Genomic DNA, 24,183 nt, shown 5'->3' on the forward strand with positions numbered 1-24,183 from the left:
TTTAGTACCCTGCTCCTATTCATTTAATTAACAAAGACACCAGATTATCAGATTGGTGACTGTCTGATCTGGTAATTCCTTGATGTCCTATTTCCACCAATGGCAAACAAATCAGATACACTTGATTCAATATGTAACAAAGCAATTACGGAGAGGTACATATAACCAAAGTTTTGCCCTTGTGTCCCACTGTTACCCTTGAGAGAAAAAAAAAAAGTTTTTAACACTTTTTAGAATATCAAGACACCATCTAAAGTCTCCAGCAATGTCTTAAACGTTGTGTTTGCTTAGTCTTGATTCTTTAGACACTGAAATCTAAGTAGTAACACCTCCACACTGGGTACTGTTTTGGTTTTTTTCACATGCCATACAATGGGACAGCAAAGATCTCCAAGGAAGTGGCAGGGAAAGCTGGAAGCAGTGTAGCTGTGTCATCACAGCTAAGATCAGGAGCACAGCCTGGCAGCCAAGCTGCTCGTTCTGCAAGCTGCAGTTCCTCTCCCTGACAAAAGTAGGTCAGCTCCCTGCCATCTTGAAAAGGCAAAATGCTGCATGGCACAGACATGTTTTGTTATCCCTGCCTCCTGGGGGAAGGTGGGTTTGGAGGAAGAGACAGAGGAGACTCCTCAGAGACCCAACACCTAAGGAATCAGAAAGGGGGGAAAAACATCCCCAAAGCAAGGATCTCACACCTCAGGTCACACCTGCAAGGGTCACACCTCAGCAAGAGTCACACCTCAGCAATGGATGAATCCCATCAGCTTTAGGATGGTTTTCTTCACCAATATTTGATTTTGACTCAAATGCAGTTTAACAGGAAAGATCATTCACTCATTTAGCACTGATCTAGCTGTTCCTTTCGTCAGCCACCATAAAGAATTTTACGGGTGTTTTTTTGGGAGGGAGAAGGAAAAAAAAAATAGGAAAAGGAAATGATGAGGTACCTGGTATAATCTACAAGAGTTGAACTGGACCCGTCAGCTGCTGTGACTTTTCTTCTCACTTTTCCCTTTGCTTTTTCTTGCTTCACTTTGCTGCTGCTTGGCTCGGGTTTCTCCACATGTTCTTTTGCAGGTGGCACGTTTTCTCCACTCACAATCTTTTTACCAGTTTCTCGGTTAAGTTTAATCTTTTTTGCAGGGTTGTTAAGTAAACCAGATTTATCCTTCTCTGGAGTTCGTTCTCCTTTCTCACCATCAGGCTCAGTCTTTCCCTTCGGTGATGTTTTGGATTCAGCAGTTTCTGGTTTAGAGGCCTTTGTGGCTTCGTGTTCTTTATCAGCCTTTTCATCCGCTTTTCTTTTTCTTTTTTCGGGTTTTGTATCAGAAGGTTTGCTTTTTTCAGCAGGTTTCTTTGACTTGTCCTCTTTGTTGGAGGGCTTCTCTGACTTGGTTTCTTTTGGATGCTCTTTCTTTGCCTTTTCCTCCTTGGCTGGTCTGGTTTCCGGGTGATCTTTTGCCACTTTGGGGTGAGCTTTCCGCGGGGTACCAAGAGCCTTCTCATCCTTTTGAGAGGAAGATGTTTTAGCACTCTCTGTTTTTGGCAACTCCTCCTTCACTTTTTTCACAGGGGGTTCTGTTCGAGGGGATTTTTCACGGTCAGTGTCTGCCTTCTCCTGGGAGGCCTTTGCTGGTTTTACTGTGCTGTCTTTTTTAGGGGGAACAGCCACGTCTGCTTTCCGCTTTGTCTTGTCAGTCTTTGCTTTTGGCTTATCCTTCTCTTTTTTCTCCTTTTCTGACACTGGTTTGAAAGAAATGGAATCTGCTTCCATGGGCTCGTCTCTCACCGGGGTGGCATCATCTCTGCTTGGCAGCATGAACAGAGAGTCTGCTTTAACATCTTCTGCCGTGCCCGGCTCTCTTGGCTTCCTGGCACCTTCCAACAGCTCCGCACTGGGAAATCCTTCACTCTCATCTCCTTTCCTCCTCTTCCTGTGTTTTTTATGTTTATTGCCTTTGCCGTCACCCAGCGGATTTTCCACCTCCTTCTCTTTTGATTTCGTGGGGTCTTTGATGCCGTGGCTCTCTCTCCCGGATGGTTTTTCGGGATAATTTCCAGCTACGTTACGATTCCTGTGGCTCTGCCCTCCGGGATATTCCTCCCGGCGGCCCCGGGCGTAGGGTGAGTTTTCTCGTCTGGTCCCGGGCGGCCCAAACCTATCCGGGGAAAAGTTCTCCCTGGCTATGGGGGGCCGAGGCTGAGCGCCCACGGCGTAGCCCTTGTAAAACTTCTCGTACCATTCCCTGTAGTTCCTCTCCCACTCCCTGTACCTCTCCTTTTCGAAGGGATCTCTGAAGTCCACAGACCTGCCGTAGTAAGCTTTCACGTCGTAGGGCGGGACCTCTCGGAACCTGTTGAAGTATTCCCGTTCTCCCTCTCCTTGAGGTAGAGTCCGTTTGGTGGGAGACTGTCCCCGGAACGCCGGGGACCGCGAGCGCGAGTGGTAGCGGCGGTACGGGGGCGAGCGGGAGCGGGAGCGGTGGTACCCGTGGGAGCGGGAGCGGGAGCGGTAGCTGCGGCTCTTGGCTTTGCCTCTCCTCGGGTAGGGAGGAGAGCGGGAATAGGAGCGGGAATGGGAGCGGCTGAAGGAGCGGGAGTAGGAGCGGGAGCGGGAGGAACCTGATCTTGACTTGGAGTAGGTGTAGGAGCTCCTAGAGTAAGATGATGCACTATAGGGAGACTTGGACCTTGAAAGAGAAACAAACAGACAAACAAAAATATAAATGAAGTTAATTCGGAACAGTCGCGCTCCCCAGCTTCTTTTCCTCCCAAATTTCTCTTTTTTTTTTTTTTTTTTTTATTATTATTTTTCCTCTCCATATGCTTATGTCAAAGCTTCTTTCAGCTGCTGACATAATGCTACTGCAAACTGAAGAACCTGGTAACATGTAAAAGTTTCTGCTAAGAGACAGAACAGCTGCAGCTTTGTTAGTGTAAATGCACACAGGAAGGGTAAGTCTGGTTCCACTCACTTCTAGCCCAGGAGCTATGACTGAGGTAAGGTGGTGTGCACTGGCCTCTACTGGTACACAAACACAGACATTTTTTCACTGCTCCACAACTACTTGCAGTGCACATCATTTTCTGTTGCATAAGATGCAAAAAGAGCAAGTCTTGAGGGCTACAGTGCAGTACCAACCACCAAGCAAACACAGTTTAGCCCAATGACAGTAAAGCTCAATTTTAAAATGCCAGTGCTGCCTATTTAACTTTGCTACTGGATGCAAAATACCTGTAACTGCAACCTCCCACACAGGACTATTTAATCAACACTTCTGGCCTGATGGTCCGGGTAAAATTGTGCCCCCATCTCTATCTCTAATCAAGGACAGTGACAGCATTTCAGGAAAAGCACATCTAAGAGCTTCTACACTCAGCTGCTTGCACCAGGGCTCAGTGCCACCAGCCTCAGCAAGGTACTGACAGCATTAGTAGTAACAGAGAGCTACTCAGACTCCTGCCCAAGTGACTTTTTGGGATAGAAAACATTATCTGCCCTCAGCTTTTTCTTCACAAGTTTGTCTTTCAATACTTTTGAAAGTAGGATTACACATTTTTCTGTCTGTGCTCACTGGCATCACTTCTCCTCCCAAAGCCCTTCACCAGCTAAGACTTCTTTATGAACAAGTCTGATCTCGTTGAATTTTTGTTAGGATTTAAAATGTCAAAAAAAAAAGCAAAAAAAAAAAAAAAAAAAAGCAAAACCCAGCAGTTTGCAGTCCAGGTTAAAATCTCTTTGTGTAACCACAGGAGATAAACAAAAGAGGGAATGAAGACAATTTCTCTCACATATCACCTCCAAAGTGCTTTGAGGCAATGGCCACAATTGGAATAGGGAGAGACAGAAAATCCAACAAATAAAGCTCCTCACTTTCTGGGCTCCTCAGGGCTTGTCAGAAGGTGAGGGATGTCATTGCAGAGAAGCTTTAGTAACAGACACCTGCTCCTTAACAACTGCTGCAAATGGTAACTATCAGTCAACTGTAACCTGCCATATTTAAGCCAGTGACCTATATATGACACTGCTGTCACTGCTAATCCCTGGAATCATCCAGTCCATCTAATGATAGAGGTGGAGTGGAACTCCTCCTGGTTCCTCTAGACAATCTGCTTCTCCGTTACGGACATGTAAAGCAGTTACCTGGAAAACGAACGCCTACGCTCCTTTTGAATCTTTTTATATTCCATCAATTCCTTAGCAAAATCATTTGTAAACTCATCAAGTTTGGACTTTTTCTTTTCCCTGTTAAAATAAGTTTGACCTTTATTACAATTATAGTTTGACCTTTATTACAAAAAGACATCAAGAAACAAAACATGGCCAATATGAGAAAATGTATACTGCATGCAAATGGTCAACATCCTATTTAAGCAAAAAACAGTTAAGAATTCCTACAAGCTTTAGGGAAAGTTTTAGAATTACATTTGTCTTCTTTTAGTTTTGCACGGTTACTATCCACAAGGAAAAAATAATACTGGGAAAACACTACGTCATTTTTGCTTATGTCAGATGCACTTTAGTGTAACTGCAGGCTGATATGCTACCAAACAGAGAAATGGAAAGCAAGGCAACTGCCCTGAGACAAATACTTACTCCTCTTTGAGCCTCCGCTGCTCTCTGTAAAACTCCTCCCTAGATAAAGGAGGTGCTTGGGTCGTTGGGATGGTGTTTGAGTGAGCTGCTGGTACTGCTGTGGGTACCCAAGCTGATGACATGTTTGCAGGAGCTGGGGGGTATCCAGGAGGGGGAACAGGGTACCCAGCAGATGGAGGCTGACCAGGTGGAAACTGAGGAGGAAACTGTGGTGGTGGCACCCCCGGAGGAAGAGGAAGTGCGTGGGGTGGTGGAGGGTAGAGGGGAGGTGGAGGCACAGGCACAAAGACGGGAGCTGAGGCGGGCAGGGACGGGGCCTGAGTCCTCTGGGCACGGTCACCGTGAGGGCGTCCGCGGTTGGCACTGTCAGAACAAAACCCAAAAACCTGTCACTGTTTGGCACTGATTTGAAACAGCAAAGACAATGAAGCTGAGCGGAGTGCTCAGCTGTTGCTCTCAACTCCAGCATTTCCTTTCTCCCTGCTTTCTGTTCATCTGAGACTATGCTCCTGTTGTGATCCTCACGCTTTGCCTCCCACGTCCCCACCCCAGCAGTTCCCTCCCTACACTCAGCTTTGGCACTCTGCCTGCAGGCTGCCCACACTGACACCTGCCCAGTCACCACTCTCCCACTCCCTGACACACTCCATGCTCCACCTTCTGACCCCCCAAGAGCTGCACAGACACCAGCTCATCTGCTCTAGAACTTCCTTGCACTTCTCCCGTGTACACTTCCTATGTTGCTGCCTCCTGATGATGTCTTTGGCCTGTTCTTGTCCCTGAATTGTTATTTTCTTGCTTACTGAATTTGAGATTTTATATTATCTGTGGGCTGGATCCTGTTTTTTGTTTTGATTTATCTTTAAGATTTTATAAAGACAATGTACCCTTATTTTAAATAATCTTACTGCAAGCACAAATCCCCTTTGCTAAAGCTAAATTATAAGCCATATAAAAATTAATTCCCACTTGTACTATCCACAACTGTCTGTACTTATTCCATTAGAAATCAGCTCTTGCACGAGTTATGTGTGCCAGCCTATTTAACAGGTTACAAGTAGTAATATATATTGAATTTCAGAGAATACTTACAGCTCCCAGCCTGGTCTGCCACCTGCTGAGCGAATGGCACCAGCTCTCATTGGATGACCTTGTGGAGTGGGGAGAGAAAAAGAAAAAACCACATTCAGTGAGTGGCTCTGTAGATAATTTCTCAGAAGAGATTCTTGAGTTATAGCTACTTACCAGTTGTGGGTATTGATTGTCCTTGAGGGCCCAGAAGACTCGGTAATGCTGGTTGTCTCAGCACAGGAACCTGATAGCCCTTGGGAGTAAAAATAAACAGTAAAAAGTTAGAAAAGACACTCTGCTAATATTCAGGGAATGTTGCTCAAGTGGAAATGAAATTTACCTTCTCTTCCAACAAACTGGTGATTGACAGAGGGGAAGATTTAGAAAGTTCAGCAGCAGACACGAGAGCAGCAGGGGGTAAGAGAGCATCGGGATCACTACAACAAAAAGCACAAAGTTTTATAATTCAAACATTGCTTTGAAGTGCCACTTGAAATACAAAATCCAAGGGGAGAAAGGGCTGACTACTGTAATAGAAAAAAAAAAGCCCAAACCAAACTTCAGATTTACAAATGTGAAAATTTCAGAAGTACTGAAATTCTGTCATGAAATGTTTATGAGCTAGTTCTGAGGTGTCTGAAGAGTTCTTTTGGGTTGTGATCCTTTGGATTCAACAATACAGCTGAGACTGACAGGCTTTGGGACAAAGTGGCAACCAAGGCACAGAGTTCAAAGGATATAGGCCCAAAACCTAGCAGTGTTTCCAATGTATTTTCATATGCCTAAATGGGGTTGCAATTTTAAGACTTTCATGTTTTTAAACACTTCAAATTTATTGTTTTTCAATGTTTATTCTCTGTCACTGACTACACTGTGTCTTACTGCATTTGATTCAGACAATATCACAATATTGATGACAGAAATAGTGAAGAAGAAAGTAATGTGAAAACAACAGGTCAGTTTTGCCTATAGTCCTGCTTTGACACTTTTCATGAAAAGATTATTTCCTCACTACTAATTAGAAATTATTGTACACAAGAAGGTCTGACATAACTAAATGGTTATTTAGGAATTGCCAGACACTTAAAATCTTGGGGGAAAAAACCAAAGCTCTTCCTTCAGGGCAAACACGTAGTGAACAACTGGTAAGGGAACCAAACAAGAAACACTTATGAGGAAATTCTTGCATGAGGCAAGAATTCCACCTTATCAAAGCGTCCCCATTCTACGTAAAATGAAACCCCAGAACTTCCACAGCTATCTGGAACCACCACGAATGATACATAAATCACTAGCTGAGAAGCTCAAGAAGAAGAAACTGATTTCAGCATTTGGTGTCTTTTCTACTGACACTGATGAGCTGAGTCACTCACCGGAAGGGCCCATCGGGCTTTTCCCGCAGAGACAGGGACACTGCTGGAGGGAGATCAGAGACCAGGACAGAAGAGGGATTTACTGGCAGCCCAGGTCCTGGGCCAGGGCCCAGGGATGACAAAGCAGAACGAGAAGCCAGAGAAGCCAACGGTATCATCAGGGGATCCTGCTGTCTGGAAAGGGCTGGCCGGAGCAGAGGCTGGAGGTTGCGTGTTATTGTTTGCCTCATGAGGGGTGGTGGAGGTGGTGGAGGTGGAGGTGGAGGTGGTGGCTGCTGCTGCTGCTGCTGCTGCTGAACCTGCTTACGGAGCCTTTTTGTGTAGCCAGTCTCATTTTTGAAGTTATTCACAGCCTGGAGGTAAAAAACCACATTTGTAAAAAGGTAATATGAAACTTGAGTAGATACATGAACAAAAGCCTCCAAAGAGTACAAGGACTTGTGCATTCCTGTAAATCTTACAGGGTAACATTTACATAAATCAACATATAGATATGAACACATCACATTAAACACTGATATTTATGACTGGTGACTCAGTATCTGTATTTGAAGTATTTTGGTGTTAAGACTGAATTTGAAACTGAGGCAATCATGCTAAAAGAGAAGCATGATCTGAATTTGCTGGATTGTCTCTACAAAATAGAGTTGTAAGCTTTGGTAACAACACATAACGTGTTTGAAAAGTAAATTTAACCTTATGCAATTCAGCTTTGCTTAAGGAGATGAAATTAATATTTTCTTCCTTTTCAGCTTTTTGTAAATAGCCTTTTTTTAACAGTTGGTGTCAAAGTCACGTTACCTGCCGCAGGAACTTGTTGGCAATTAATGCATCAGGAGAAACATCAGTTTGATGACAAGTTGGGCAGGTATGCTCCTCAGACTCCAGCAATGCAGTTCTAATACCTGTGAATAATTAGAATAATCAAAATAGATTTTAGCCACAGGAAGAAATTTTGTTGGGTTCTAATGAATTACAAAAACATGTATAAGACTAATGGGGGAACACGGAGGGCACGAAGTTATAAATGTTCAACAGTGTGTCAAATTTCCAGTATGCAGCAAGTCACTACAGTTGTGATATTTCAGAATTGTAACATTCAAAGCTGTGCAGTTGGCTGTGTCTTGATGTTTTCACTTGTCTTTTCTCCACTATCTAGTACAGTAAGAAGTCACCAACCTCCAGGTTAATGAATAAAACAAAAAAGTACAACAGCAGGTTTGAGTTCTGGAGTTTTTAACCATCTCTCCAGTGGAAAATGATGTGGATGAAATGCCCAGCTGCCTGTCAGTGGGTGACCACTGCCACTCACCAGAGCTGCCTGTGGCATTCTGTGTGAGGAAAAGGACTGTGGACAAACCAGATGCACTCAGTAGCTAACACACCATCACCACCTGCAATTATGCACTTGCCTCTGCTCATCCTGCATGTAAAGAGGACTTAGCCAGATATAGGAGAAAGGAAAAAAGCTGTCTGCCCTTTTTCATTTTGCTTTTATAAGAGAAGACCAAGTATACCTGAATAGGAAGTTAAGTAGTAAACAGAGCACATACAAAGGAATTTTGTTATCTCCTGTTTCTGCTGTCAGAAGATCAGATTTGATGTTTGGAATTAACAAGCATGGGACTAGCACTTACATTCATCACAGTAACTGTTTCCACAGCAGGGAATAACAACTGCATCAGTCATTATATCTTTACAAATCAGACATAACAACTCATCTGGAATAGGATCATCTTCTTCTGAGGAGGAGGACGGTTCCTCTGGTAAGAAGGGAGGCTTTTCCTTCTTTCCAATAGCATAAGCTTCCCTGGAAGGGGGGTGGGGATGGAAAATGAAAATAGCAAAAGATGCATTTTAAAAAACCACTTTTACAAGCTTTGGATTTTTTCAGAGGAATATAACAGACTGAATTCTTCTCACTCCACATTAGACTTCTAAAATGTAGGCATTTTGTTTGAACAACTTTTCCACAGTCACACCACCACCAGAAGAGGGGGGAACCATTTTGCTCCTAAAGAACTCTCCTGTTCATTGGATGAACTGAATTAGCTCAGACTAGAAAAATGTTTGACAGCTATAACTCAGGTGAAACAAATCCCACCTCTCCTTTGCCAGAGGGTAAACATAAATTGCAGACTCGGGATAAAATTAGTTTCTGAGTAATTATATTTTACACATTAAACCAGTCTGTGTGACAGCCTCTAAGTGCCTTTTAACACTCAGCACACCACAGTGTTTTCTATAGCAGCAGGAAAACTTCACCCTGATTCACACCTAAGATCAATAAAATCCAGAGGGGAAGGAAATCTCAGTCCTACAGCTATTTGTTTAATTTTGAAAGAAGTCTTTGAAACATACGAGACACACAATGAGCTTTCAAAGAGAATGATGCCAACTTCTAAAGACTTCCATGTTTTGCAGAAATAAAATTCCTATCACATCAAAAATTTACCCAACTTCAAGTGGCGTGAAAGCCTGGAACATCCTATTTTAATAACAGAAAGCACCACAGATTTTTAGGTTAAGATACAATGACAGTGCTTCCTCCTCCATAATCAGATGCTGTCCATCTTGGCTTCACTGCCACTCAGGCTGTGACACGGGGGTCCCCTTGCTCACCCCCTGGCCATGAGATGAAGCCCACACTTACGCGTCGATGGTGGGGATGGCGTATTTCCCGGTGTTGGTCAGCATGGCCCCCTTTGTGTTGGGGTCTTTCACCTCCATCATGAAGCTCCTGGGAATCCCTGTGCTCTTTTTAATTCTGGGCACAGACTCAAAATTTTTGTCCTGTTAAGAGCAGAAATGCAGACATCACTCATTTGAAGGCCACCGTTTAAAATAAGATTTCAATGATTATTTTCAGCTTTAGCCCTCGCCTTTTCCTGGTGCAAGGGTTGCTTGATTAAAACATTTTATTTCCGTAAGTATAGCCTGGGTGTTCCAAAGGCATCAGCAGCCTTTGGCTAAACTTCAGGTTCCCTAAAGGTGAGATATCCCTCAGCTCACCATCCACTCAGAAAAGGGACCCAAACCCAAACCTGTTCTGGAAGTCCCTGGGGAACCTGATATTCACCACCTGGAGATGAAGGTGGGAGCCAGTGACCAACATGAAATGGCACAAATGCTCAACCAGAGACTTGTGTCATTCAAAAGATGGAGGTTATCAGAAATGTCACCTTTTTTTTATAAAAAACCTGTGAATTGTCATTAAAAAGGGCTAAACCCAGAAAATTTTCAAGTTACACTGAAATATATCTGAATATATATGAAAGCTCACAAAGACCTAGAAACATATTTAATGTTTACGACCTAGAAAAAAAATTTTACATTTATAATTCTGTCTCCCTTGAATTTTTAAAGGCTTTGCAACATTATCATAAGACTTCTGTATTTCACCCCGAGAGAAATAATTATTATGAAAATTAACGTATTTTTTTATATAACTGCCAAGATAAAAATATAAAAAACTAAGTGACACCCGAAGCTCCCCACAACCTTACCCCATTTGTTGGGCAGTTCTTTATGTAGTGGCCAGGTTTTCCACACCGAAAACAAGTGTATGATGGTGGAGGTGGACCCAAGGGTTTCTTCATGTAACTGGGTTTTCAAGGGAAAAAAAAAAAAAAAAAAAAAAAAAAAAAAGGTGTGCATGTGTTTCTCATTAAAACAAATCTCTACAATTATTCCATAATCTTCAAAGAACAGATTTGACGTTGTCAACACTTACTTGATTGGATCATATTCATGGCCAGACTGTGTCATCATAGCTTTTATTTTATCTTCTTCGGAAGCATTGGCTTCAGCCAGATTGGCAGTCTGTTTAACAGGCAATTATTTGACACACACATTAGAAACACATTTAAGCCCACACAGCCAAAGACAACACCACTCATCCAATCCTGTAAAGAGCAGCACAAAGCTAGCTGAGGTTGCATGAAAACAGCTGCTTATATAAAATACATTTGTCCTGAAGATGTTCTGGGGAGTCCTTACGCCATTACATGATGTTTGTGTGCCTGTAAACCTACTTGAAAAGAGCATTCTTGGGCACTCAAAACCTTAGGCTCTGTTTGTACCTTACATAAAGACTTGTGTAAGCAATCCAATTTTCTTCCAAGTGGACAGAAGCTACGTGTAGGAAAAAAAAAATTACACTAGGCAGCATTTTTAAACTGATTCAGCTCCAGAATACTTGCAGAAGATATCCACTGAACTTTAATTGAGAAAGATGTATGCAAGGATTGTTATTTACATTTTGCAGCATTAAAAGGACACAGTTGTTTCTGCTTTCTGAAATCCAGCTTCTGACACAGAAGCATTAAAAGGAATCAAGCTTTTTATAATCTCTCAGCAAGACAAGAGATTCTTCTCAGTAGCAGTTGGACCACCCCATGCTGTGGGCAGTCCAAACTTCTTCACATTAAGTCACTGAACTACAGTAAGAAAAACCTGCAGTATTTTCCAGTTAACTGTGTCCTTTTAACACACAAATTGTAATATAAACCTTATGCAGAACTAGATCTTCAAATTACTGAATCCAACTAAATTTTTTAAAAGTAGAATTTGTTAAAATGTTTTTATTACACACTAGTCCAGATACAAGCAGGGTCTAAGGGAGTGACTGCACATTATTTGGACCTTCAAGCACCTATCATTCAGATCAACCACTCGTGTTTTCTTTTTTTATATGCATTCATTCACAAAAGCAACCAACTAGTTTCAACATTTTATTAAATGGTTGTTTCATATACACAGTTTTTTCTTAACAGCAACATATTCCGGATCGACATCTATGAAATAATTTCCATTAACATTTACAGAAAACTTTACAAATACTTGACTAATTTGTTTGAACCCAAACAGTTTACAAAACACATCCAAGAACCACAAAACATTAGTAGGAATAGACCAAAATTCAAATATGGCATTTAATACACAGTAATAATAAATCAGAATACTGTTAACACATTGCCTCTATGCTAAGCCAGTCTGCACTAAAGAGGTTGAAGTAACAGTTCTGAGCTGCTTTATCTCAAGTTCTTGTATTTCTCAGAAATACTGCCATTTTTTTTTTTAAAGCTTAAATGTGTACACCACTTGGACAGTTTTTCACATTTTAGAGTAAAACTTCACATGAATTTACAGAACCAAGGACACGCTTAGGGACAGCACTAATGCAGACCAATTTTTTTTGTAGCTACCTCCCAAACTTACACTTTTTTTACGATTTGCCAAATGTACACAATTTAATTTCTGCAGTGCGAGAGGGAAGAAGTTACCATTGGGAAGCAATTTCTCTAAGAAATGAACTTTATTTTCAGAAGAAAGACCTGGCTACTCTGCATTGGGCCCTGCTTTCTAGTGGTAACTTTGAAGACTGGTAATTTCACTGGCTAGCACTGAGCCTTTTCACAGAGTGCAATCACTAGTGCTTTCCCAGACAAAGTTACACATTGTTGAGCAAAAAATGCGAGCAGTTCCAGAGCAAAACATGGCATTACAACAGTTTCAGAAGGTCACAGCTGCTAATATGCCACACAAACACATTGGTATATTCCTATAAACAATGAGGTACACTTACACAATTTACAGTCTGCGTTCAAACAAATTAGGCTGAGTTGTCCACTGTATTTAGGCTACAATTTATGGAATTGTGCAGCATTCAAGGACTGGATCTGGAACTAGAATGACTAGCAACTCAAAAATAGCCATGCAATTGTCCATGTGCCAGCTTTTATTTTGGCTGTTGCAACCCCCTGAAATGTCCGTAACTTACAGCCAATTAAATTCTTCTGTAAAAACTGTGTTAGTTTCCAAGGCAAAAATTAACAAAACGAATGAAAAAACGGTAAACAGCTTCTGAAGGGCTTCTTCTTTCTGTCTTGAAGATGAGTAACACTGCAACATTATGTTGAGGCTGATAAGGTACTCCCCTTCTATCTTCCCAAACTGGGAACTACTCTTTACAGGATAGTATCCAAATATACACACATTTAAAGTTTAAATGAATAAATTAAGGTTTTAATAATTTAATTTAAGCTTTTTTTCCAAATTACAACAGTTATAACAGTGTAAGATTTAAAAATACGAAGCAAACACTTTTAAAAAATATTTGACAAGAATATATATATATATACCTTAGTAAGCTGGGCCAGAGAAATAGATGCAGAAGAGTCATCAATCTGTTCACAAAAAATTAAACACATATTCAAGTTCTACAATCAAAACATAGCAATAGTTAACCTTTTCAGTAAAGTCTGCACTACATGCTCTGTCACTGGGAGAGGCATTTCCAACCTCCTGTAATTTGCATTTGTTCAAAACACTCCAGTGACAGCTTACGAGTGGCTATGTGGTTAATGAGAAGAAACTAATAAACCCAAACCCTCTTGATATCAACTTATTGCTCCAGATTATCTCAGAGAGGGACCCCCGTAAAATGCTCACAACTGCTTAAAAGTTCCAGGGGTAAGAAAGTTGTCAACACTCAGCTACAAAAAATTTAGAAAAAAAAAATTATTTGAGAAGGAAGCATGAGAACATGAAATTAATCTACCAGCCACACTGACAATAAATAAGTTTCTCATCTATAGATGCAGTGGTTATGCTTTTATGAACACAGTAATTGCCCATTAAAATAAAGCACAGGCGTATCAGCCCTAAAACAGAACTCTGCCCTTCCTGTCAGTAAACTTTAAAATGCCAAACTCTCCGTGCCCCACAAACCCCAAACCCCACTAATCCAAAACATCAGCCACAGAAGTAACTTTTTCAAGAAAAAACAAACAACTCCAATGGCTGAAATTATTGAAACAAAGGTGTAGAGTATCCCACAAAACCTGAGAAAGTGGACTTACTGTAGTTGATCAGACTACAGGCCATACTATAGAAAATACTGAAATTTGGGAACTCTGAAAATTTCCTGTTTTCCTGGTGATCAGACACAAATTTTCAGTGATAATGGAAACATGGATTCAGAATGCAGTCCTGTTTCTTCTCCCCTGCAACCACACTCCCTCCCAGCTACCTACTGAACACCTTGCAGCAGCGATGTCCTAAGGTCCCCAGGATGCCAGTGTTCAGTGACAACACCACTGGCATCTGGCTCTTCCACAAATAAAACTTAGCTTGCTCCTTTTCCAGTACATTGAATTATACTCTGCACAAGCACTAATAAAACATGGTCAGAAAGACACTGAAGTAACTTCTAATTATCTCTTATTAAAAAAAGCAGAATGTCACAGTGTACACTGACTGCGTGGGTCTCTGGGCAGTTTTAGCAGTCTCGGGGAAAACAGTACATGGAGAAGAGGATTCCTGACTCCAGTTAATGATTCCTTCTCTACATGTTTAGCAAAGCACATCCATTACTCTAAACATCCATTACTCACATCCATTACTAACTAAAAAGTTCATCCATTACTCTATTACTAACTAAAAAGTTATTGAAAACGTGGCTTTGGAGAGGAACACCCAGATCTGGACAGACCTTCCTTCCACTGCAAGTCTTACCCTCAGGTTCAACTTCCCTTCTTTTCAGAATACTCTCTACCTAGTTCTGCTAAAAAGGAAACCTGACCAGGTGCACTGAAGCCACGTGCTCCATCTGCCACTTTTTCACATGTGGCAAAGCAGCCCTGTGTTCTCTCATGGCAGGCACAACCACAACCATGGTGTGGTACTGCCAACAAGCCATCAGGAAACCTCTCTGCTGGACTCCAGTACTGACCAGTAGCTGAAACATAACACTTAATAAACTATTAACTCATTCCTTTTTTTTTTTTTTTTGGGTATTATTACATGGCCAGCAGCCTACAAACTGATTTCTTAAAGGAGGGCACAACCCTTCTTTCTACTACACAGTTATCAAAAGCAACAAGCAGGTAATTAATGTACTGTTTAGTACAACAGCCATTTTCCAACGACCCTGCATTCTTCTGCTCGTTTCCTTTACATTTCTACTGAATTATTTCCTGTAAGTCCCTCAAATCCATGATGCAGAAACAACATCTCTGTGGAACGTGTGTACAACCCTAAGATAACACTGCAGAAGACTTGAAAAGCCATCAACACTCCTGAAAACTGGAACCCATTTCATGTAGAAGACTAAACAGAAACTAACATCAAGCACATGGGAAAGAGGATGGAAAATAGGATGAAAAAGCTGATCTGATCTCACTGCTGAGTGCTAGATTTAAGTCACACTGGCTTCCTAACCCCCCTTGGCTAAACCAAAAATACAGCCAGGAAGAACCACAGTTGTGCTTGATAGTGGTTAAAAATAAAAAAAATAAAAAAAAAGGACATGACTGCATTTCCACAGACTCCAAGGACAAATCCAAACTTGAGATTCTTGCAGGTTAATGGCATAGGAATGCTCAAACAAGGAGGATCCAGGTCCTGGCTGTGGCTGTAGTAACAACAGGACTGCAACACGAGGCTGGAAGTGTACAAAGAGCAGAGCAAGGCAAAGAAAAAAAATATTCGAGGTTCAAGATTTTGTGCATACTTTAAAAAAAAAAAAAAACACCTCAACTAATTTTAGGTTTGTTGCTTTACTGCCCCTAAATAATCAGCAAGCTTCCCAGTGAATTGTTCCTGCCACACTAAGATGGAGGCTCTGCTTCGAGACACATCCAGAACTCTGTCATTAAAAACCAAAATCAAAGCACCACACTGCAGACCAAGCCTTGAGTTAGCATTAAGAATAAAGCTCATGGTGTCTCCAACACTGGAGGCACCTGAGGCTGCAGGGCCTCCAGAGTGACAGCAGAGAGCCCTGACTTCCACCCTCCCTACAGCTACCCACAGCCCGAACCAGGTACAGCCAGAGCAAGCAGGAAAGGAGTGTTCCTGCTTTGTCTTTCCTTCACTTTGATTAGTTCTGACTAACAAAAAGTCTTCCCTCCCACCCCAGGATTTCCCTTTTTCCTTTTTTGAGACATCTATGTTAGCTTATGGTAAGCTCCTCAGAAATGTGGTACAGACATGCCAGGGAACACACGAGGCTAAAAGAATGTTAACTTTATTTATGAACATGTGACTTGTGTTTATACACATGCTAGTAAACAAAAAGAAAAATAACTGTTTTCAAGAAATAAAAACCCATCTGAAGTAGATCAAATACTATAAACGTGGTTTACATAAATGCATTACATTAACTACTAGGGTCACTGGGCCAGGTAAGGTAATGCAACTCCCAATCAGAGGCATTCGTGTCCAAAATGAGGAATTCAGACCAATCAGTAACGAAATTATGGATGTCACGTTTAGACTTTGTATTTTTAGACCTACTTATAAAAGTTTTCCCTTTAAAGTTGATTGTACACCACTCCATGAAAATCAGAGGCTGTATTCTCCATAGAACACAGACCTAGAGTTCATGAATTTCTAGATCAAGTTCTCCTAACAGCTTATTGAATGATCAGATCCAATGAGCCAGGGTTAGTGTAATGCCTCACACCATTCTAGTGAAGAAAAAGCATTTGTATTCAAAATAAAGATGAAAAAGAAAACCCGCCAAATAGTATTTTTTTATACTATAAGGACTATTTTGAAATGTGCAGTTACACATAGCACTCAAATCAAGAGCTGAAGAAAAATCCTGCCCCACATCAGTTCAAAGTGGTGGTATACTAAAGAAAGGCTGAACCTTTGGGAAACTCAAGCAGCATCCAACCCTGAAATCTCCCAGATCCAAAAGTGTACTGCAGGCACGAGGCAAGAAAAATGGCAGGGAATTTACCCACAAGTGCACCTTGTGCCAAAATTTGTACACTGGGTTTTAGGTATTTTCATTTGCAAACTATTAAACTAAACTGCTTCATCTGGTAAAGTGGAGAGATGGACTGCAGAACTTTAGAATACCACTTTGTGTAGCAATGAGAGTTCAAGTCACAGCACTCTAGTCAAGACATTCACGTATCCCGAGGGGCCCCAACAATATCACTTCCATCATACAGTATTAGGAACAAATACCCAAGGTCATGGAAAGGACTTGTGTAGCTGCACAGAACCACCCCCAAAACATATGGGATCAGTTGGGTTTGGCAGTTTTTTGAACCCCCGAGACAAAAGTCAGGCACAGTACCAAGTTTAACAACAGTGGTTTCTCAGTGGTTTTTGATAACATTTTCAAAAACCAATAGGTAAAAAAAAGTATTTAAAAACAAAAGCTAAGTGATACAATGTGAAAATGGTAAAAAATACACTCCAAACAATTTTTATTGCAAGAAACAAAAAGCACACAACAACCTATACAAACATACATATTACTAGCTATAGACAGACAGATGTAGAACATGGCACCATGTTCGGTTGTGCAAACCTTGAACCTACATGACCTAAAAATGATCATACATTATCTGTACAACACAAAGTCATACAGCAAATATTCTAGCATATTCAATATGAAATACAATGCATTACTAGGCACAAATACCAATATTCACATCAGAACTGTGCAAATGATGGCATTACTTAGTTTTTACTATGCTGAATCAAATACATTGTATTTACAACATATACTATTTTTTAATGGGAAATAGATTAAGTTAATGTTTGGAGAATTAATAAAAGGCTACAATGCTTAGAATTAAGTGCAGTGTGTAGAAAAAATTGTGAGATTGTGTTTTTACATACTGCTTTTGATGTTCCACTCACTGGCTCAGTTCGACTTCTAGAAGAGGAAATAAAGGTGATCAGAATTTCAAATACAGCACTTGGACCCAACACATTGCACTGAAAACAGATTATAAAACCTCAACATCAAAACATTATGTGCTGAAACTCTAGTGAATGTGGAAATTTATTCACACACACAAACTGTTCTCTCTTGGTATGGTCAATGCAACTGAAGACAAAACAACCCAAAATAACTTTTCTACTTTGTCACAAATTACTCTTTAAGATTTACAGATATAGAACACAACAGTGCAAGAGGAAGTCCTCAAATATTTTTTCTCTGGTATGGAAGTATCCAAAATATTAAGTCTGTACTACAGTTCTGTGTTCTTAAATCAATCACCTGAATATGAAGGCAGCTTTAGCCAACCTGCATAACTTCAGTGTTACAAACAGGTACCAGGTACAGTACCTGAATTTCTAAGAAAGAACAGTGATAGTCCAGACACTCTGAAGTGCAAGTTTACTTAAGTGAAAAAAATCACTCCCTTATCTGACAAAGGAATAACATAAGAATGTCAGCAGTGCAGTCTTTAGAACAGTGGTTCTTTGTGGAAGCCCAAGCACTGTGTTCAGATATCTACTATATTTAGCCACCAAAGTGCCAAAATACTAAACGTGTTACATATGCTATATTGACTAAAAATAGTAGTAGAAATGTCACCTGAAAGAAGTTTCTAGGGTTTTGTGCGATTTAGGAGTCCTGTGACAAAAAAAAAGGTCTTAATTGCCAGAATTTGCTTTAAGATAATCTTGAAAATGCTACAGTATTTTAGGAAATGTTTTTTACATTTGAAAACTTGCTGAGATTCCACATACTCATTGATCTGTATCTGCATGCTACTCCTCATGACTCAGACATGCAACCACTGATACAGTTAACAAACAATTCATGTATCATCCCAAGTGTCCCATGAGCAGAGGCAACTAAAAGGCTGCTGTGGAATTTATATAAAATAGAGAGGCTCCTGAGTCCTGCACTGCCAGAGCCCATGGGGCTCACAATTACAGCCTCCTTCTGAAGATGAGGCTGTACAAAGAAACACTTTGGATTGCCACACAATGGTTTCTTCATACATTTACTTTCCTAAACATAAGGCAAGCAATGTGTTTTTGAAGGCCTCTCCACCACTACAGCCAATTCATCATTCCCAGACATTAACCACCCTCCCAGTTATCTCTGCAGTGTTTCCAGCTGGAGGAACAGAAAGCTGATCTGCCTGCTTAATTTTCAATGGCAGAACTGCAGTTCTTTCCTTATCCCCACCTACAGGTATTTATGGGATCCTTGATGCTAGCAGCATCTATCCTCTCAGTTTAGGGCAGTATTACCAGAGCAGGAGAGGAACCACCCAACCAGAAACAGAGGGTGCATTGAAAAGGCAGCACTCAGCACACATATTTAAATTAATCCCCAAGAAGGGCCATGTTTAGAAGCAGAATGTTGTGTTGTACAGAATTATTGGGTAGTGCCTGAACACCCTGCACCAGCTACTGCAGCCATATGGCCCAGGTTTACACGCAGAGACACATTATTCAGCTTTTTTTTTTTTTTTGCTTGCAAATGCTCCATGGGTAGCAGGATGCTGCTGTGCTGTTTGTCTGAGGCACACTGTAACTCATCAGTCTATTTAGTGAGAAGGAACATCAGAAAGACATGGCAAAAGCACAGGCAAATAATACCTGTGACTTGTGGTGGAGAGGTGTATCTTTAAGGAGGCCAGGAAACATTACCATGCAGATAATGCTAATGTAGCTGGCACAGAACTGGACTGTAGGAGTACTAAAGGACAGCAATAATCCTGGAGTCAGGAACAACTGTAATTTTAATCAATACACCTGATGCTCTGTCCTCCATAGACCTGAGACATACAGAACTAAAACCTGGAGCAGGGTATTGGCTGAAGGTAGAAACAGCCACAGAAAGATAACTGAAACATCTGTTCATGTGCTACACTGCTCACTCATTTTCAAGATGGGAAAGGATTAACTAATCATGGTCTCACAAAGGGCAATCTGCTGAGGATACTGTTTATCTTCTCTTGCCTGAAACAGACATTGTCTTTAGCAAACTAATATTAACCAATTATGAAACTTCTTGTTTGCAGGGTTGGCCAGCTGACAACCCTTGGTCTTTCCTTTATGGCCAGTATGCAAAACCCCCAGATTTGGGGCCTAGGAATACCTTTCATATCCTGCCATCCCTCTCCCAAATGCAAAAAATAGTCAACCAGTGAAAATCAGACTCTGCCGAGATGGCAACAAATTACACATTTACACTGCAGTGTGTATCTCTCCTTACCAGAAAAGCAGATAAATATAATAAGGAATCTCTCCACATAGAGGAAACAGCATCTAAAACTTGGGCCTCAAAAATCAAGGCCCAAACCCAACAGAATCATCTTAAAAGTAAAGCACTGCTGGGAGTTCAAACCTACTGTCTCAGCAGGCCTAAAACTTTAAAGTTACTCTGGGACAAGTGCATTAAAATCTACCCCATTACAACAAGAACTAACAGCAGCTTTACCAAGAAAGGTACAATCTGAATGCCTCTGCAATCTAGTATCAATAAAAAAGGTTATCACCCTGAAACCTCTCACAAAGAGTACAATGTTTTATGGATACTTACATAACATATGTTTTGCTGGTAGCTTTGACTCCCCCAATAGGTATTCGTCTAACAATTACTGAGGAGTTCTTCGGAATCAGAGCACTATCATCTGTGTATTCTGAAAACAAAAATAGAAAAAAATCAGTCAGTTCCTAAGAATGAACATGAATGTGTAGTTACACAGCACTTCAGAGAATACCTTCACAGATCTAAGACCAAAATTTTACATGTAACACTATGCTTTTATCATCTCAACACAGGTTTCAAGAAATCTTCAGGTTTAAGAATCAAACGCGAGCAGCAAATTTTTTTTTTCAAATAGTTCAAATGCCAACAGCAATATGGTCTCAAAGGTCACTAAAGGAGAGTCTGCTAATGCAGGAGGCTCTTTCCCAATCAATATGATGTTGCTTTTGCTTCTGTTAGGCTGAAAAACCAATAATCTTTGGAGAAAAACAAACTACAGGAACGGGCCTCCTTCCTAAATCAGATTCTAGTGTGAGCAGCTGGGCCCTGCAGCTGACCAGGCACTGAGCACCAGGGCCTTCAGAGCTTCCTGAGCTGGGAACCAGCTCACACTGCACTGCTGGGGCTCCAGGCTGGCAGAACACAGCAGAATTAGCACCATTACTTGGAGTTTAATTCCTCCACATCCACACTGCAACTGCTTGGAGCTTTGCTTTTACATGGAAACTGGCACTGCCAGCATTTGGATCACTAACTTCAGGGGGTCTGAGTTTGCTTTTACAAGTGGAGCAGAACTGGCTCAAATTAAAGGGGTATCTCCCCTCTTCAGCTAATTGTCTTGCTTGAATTAAACACTGAGACATGGTATCTTTCACTTCCTTTTTTCTTTTACACATAGCAGAAAGACTCAAACAAAATTACCAATGAAGAAAGCCTTGAAAAGCTTTCTGAAAGCCCTGCATGTGGGAAACTGCTTGTGCTTTGCCTTGGCTTACACTGTGTCAGCCTTCTGAAGAGGAAAGCTTTCTGACCTTTTACAAAGGCCCAAACAAAAACCAACTGAGACTCTTGGACTGAGCAAGCTTAAAAAGCAAAGATCTCTCCATGAGAATGATTTTTGTGCAGAGCTTACCCAAGCTGGATATTACTGAATATTTTAAAGCACCATCAGCAGCCATCCCCTGTAATCTACCTACACCTTTAAATATTAAAAGCTGTTACCTTTGCAGACCAAAACAGAACACTGGTCTGAAAACCACAGATGATGTGAATCTACTCAGGCTCTGTCAGGGTGGTTTTAACCAGTGACCATACACAAAGTATAAATATTTCACAATTTATGCTCCATTGTTCTGTATATATTATTCCCTACACTTCCTTATTATTCTCTAACACCAACACAGACCAGAAGACACCAACACTGAAATTAGAATTTTACTTCTATTTCAAAATTACAGAATGCTTCTTCAGAAAGCTGAAGAATCAGTTAGCTGAAACTAACACCTGATTTTGCCCACGAGGAAACCAAACAGCAAGCCTCCTATGGACCTCAGAGCAGCTTCAGATTGTTGGAGAAAGGACCACTAATGAGAGCAGCTTTTACAGAAATCTTATCCTGAAACCAACCCAAGCTGTTGTTGAAAGAAAAATCTAACCATACACAGCCACCTGTCAAGAGAGTCATGTGCAGGGACTTTTTTTAGAGAGAAGTCCTGAGGTAAGGCAGACCCCTGGGAGATGAGGCTGCAGTTCCAGAAGCCCCAAGCAGCTGTTCCTACCTGCCTGACAGTCACACAGGGTACTGAGGGACAGGGCTGAGTGGTGGTCTTCACAGCCCTAAGTTACTGGTTGGACTTTACGATCTCAGTGGTCTTTTCAAACCAAAAAGATTCTGTGATTTATTTCTATACAGATCCCACTGGCACCATGTCAGAGAATTTGTGAAGTGGTGTTTACATAGAGCTGTGCACAGTGCTGAGTTAGTGAGTTAAATGCCTTTAATACATTTATTTATTTATCCTTTGCCTCAATTAATTCCATTCATGTTGGTGATGAAATTTTATTCAAGGCAAACTCAAACAATGTAAAATTTTTAAAGAGGAAAGGACTAAAGCTAGAGCACTATTCCTGAAGTCCCCAGAAATCTTTGTTTGCTCAACCTGAATTTAACAGACATGAGCCTGCTCCAACCTCCCAGGCCAAACTGGCATCTCCCATCAGGAACCTCAGAGGCAGCAGAGACTTGGCAGCTCCCAGCAGTGTCACAGCCTCACCACCTGGCTGCAAAGTGAGCAGGGACAAGATGCTCAACAAAGCAACTTCTCTGTTGCAGCTCTGCTAAGGCAAATGTGAAGTGTTCAAAAAACCAGAGGTAACAACATTGCTGACTGCTACTCCCTTATAGCACAAAACCCAATTTACTGACAGTGATGGCCAGGAAGTGGTTGCTTGGCTTTGTCAGTATAGCCCATGATTAAAAATAAGGATACCATTACCTTGGAAAGCTTGCAAAAGCAAAAGGCTTGGATGTCATATTAAAGTCAAGAGCAGAAGAGAAGAGGTGTGTTTATGCATCTAAAACTTGCTATACTTATTCTACAAAAAACCAGTATACTTGAATGAATCACAGAAAGAAGTATTTCAAGGAATTAATGGAGACAAGTTAAGGAATTCCTCACTTTGACTGCTGCCTCACACTGCCTTAAAAAAACCTTAGGCCAATGACTGCATTAGTGCCCATAACCTCCTTCATGCAAGAAAGCACAAAGAGCTCCAGTTATGCTCTGAAATTTATCCTGCTGCATATTTAATGCACAATTTAAAATTCCCATTTTAGAATTAATCTAGAATTCTGAATATCAGGTGGTTTTAGTAGTTTGTGTCACATGTAGGCTATGAACAAGTTACTGAAAAAACATTTGCTACTTCATGGTCTGAAGTAATCAGAAGGCAAGTCACATATGGAACCAGGCAGAAAAGCCTCTTTTAGGCTCAGTGACCTTGCTAACCAGACCCTGTGTTACTGGGGCCAGGATCTGCTGAGTCTGAGATGAAAATGACCACTCAGGGGCCAAAACTGTTCCCACCAGAAGAGGGGAACTCCCAAGAACAGGTTTTCTCCCTAGCACTTAAAAATAGGGTCTCATGTGATTTTTAATTTATTGGGGGTTTTTTTGTTTTGTTTTTTAAGCTCTGTTCTAACCAACACCACTTGCACACTTTGTGACAAGCTAACTGCCCATGGAGCTGGCACTGAGAGCACTGCCTGGAAACATCTTTATGATTAGTCTGGACTATTATTTCTCAATACCACCAAAATAGGTGGTTCTTGGTCTAGTTCAGTCCTCTATCTCCTCCTGAAGCTGAGTTTAAGCATCTACATCTAAAAACCACTGGGGGATTTTCACGTATTCACGTGGAAAACACCCTTAGGAAAACTTCAGTAAGCATCTGTGTCACTAATAATTAAAAATTCTATACTCATTTTACTGAGGGCAACTAAGTAAAGCAGCATCCTATCCCTGCTAAGCAGGAGTCATGCTCTTTGAAATGCAGATACTCCATCTTTATCCTCAGCTTTAGGCAACACCACATTTCAGACTGCAGGGCAGCAGATGCTTTTCCTTCCCTGAGCACTGCTTGTGCAGGAGAGCAGAGCCTCAACACATTTCACCAGGCTGCTTTAATGGAAGGAACAGTGCACAGGCCACCAGATTTATGAGAATGATTTTTTTCTTTAAAACTTTGCTTTCTGCTCCTTACCTGCTACAAAATCCCCGTGTTTTGGCCTATTCCAAAACATTTTTGTTGTGGTGATTAATGGTGCTCCACCCCACTTTATTGCCACCTAACGTGCTGGGTGTCAGGCTCTGTTTTAC

General features: G+C 41.1%; 2 protein-coding genes across 17 annotated transcripts in view; one reads left to right on the plus strand and one right to left on the minus strand.

The window, feature by feature from the left end:
* Nucleotides 1–24,183, plus strand: part of ARHGAP17 (Rho GTPase activating protein 17) — a 268,089-nt gene that overhangs the window by 17,921 nt on the left and 225,985 nt on the right. The gene's annotated exons all lie outside the window — the stretch shown is intronic.
* Nucleotides 1–24,183, minus strand: part of RBBP6 (RB binding protein 6, ubiquitin ligase) — a 28,229-nt gene that overhangs the window by 2,294 nt on the left and 1,752 nt on the right. The window contains exons 2-17 of one of the 6 annotated variants that reach the window (XM_071761183.1): nucleotides 20,357–20,456; nucleotides 18,392–18,430; nucleotides 17,686–17,722; nucleotides 13,182–13,226; nucleotides 10,772–10,860; nucleotides 10,545–10,641; nucleotides 9,692–9,831; nucleotides 8,676–8,848; nucleotides 7,840–7,943; nucleotides 7,039–7,391; nucleotides 6,006–6,102; nucleotides 5,840–5,918; nucleotides 5,687–5,744; nucleotides 4,595–4,957; nucleotides 4,142–4,243; nucleotides 945–2,687 (exon numbers count right to left, since the gene is read on the minus strand). In XM_071761183.1, the coding sequence (XP_071617284.1) occupies nucleotides 945–2,687; nucleotides 4,142–4,243; nucleotides 4,595–4,957; nucleotides 5,687–5,744; nucleotides 5,840–5,918; nucleotides 6,006–6,102; nucleotides 7,039–7,391; nucleotides 7,840–7,943; nucleotides 8,676–8,848; nucleotides 9,692–9,831; nucleotides 10,545–10,641; nucleotides 10,772–10,860; nucleotides 13,182–13,226; nucleotides 17,686–17,722; nucleotides 18,392–18,430; nucleotides 20,357–20,456 (3,619 nt within the window). The remainder of the gene's footprint in view (nucleotides 1–944; nucleotides 2,688–4,141; nucleotides 4,244–4,594; nucleotides 4,958–5,686; nucleotides 5,745–5,839; nucleotides 5,919–6,005; nucleotides 6,103–7,038; nucleotides 7,392–7,839; nucleotides 7,944–8,675; nucleotides 8,849–9,691; nucleotides 9,832–10,544; nucleotides 10,642–10,771; nucleotides 10,861–13,181; nucleotides 13,227–17,685; nucleotides 17,723–18,391; nucleotides 18,431–20,356; nucleotides 20,457–24,183) is intronic. The other 5 variants (XM_071761185.1, XM_071761184.1, XM_071761187.1 and 2 more) reach the window with 5 other exon arrangements.

This window comes from Heliangelus exortis, chromosome 17, assembly GCF_036169615.1.
Source record: "Heliangelus exortis chromosome 17, bHelExo1.hap1, whole genome shotgun sequence".
In the NCBI taxonomy this organism is placed as follows: Eukaryota; Metazoa; Chordata; class Aves; order Apodiformes; family Trochilidae; genus Heliangelus; species Heliangelus exortis.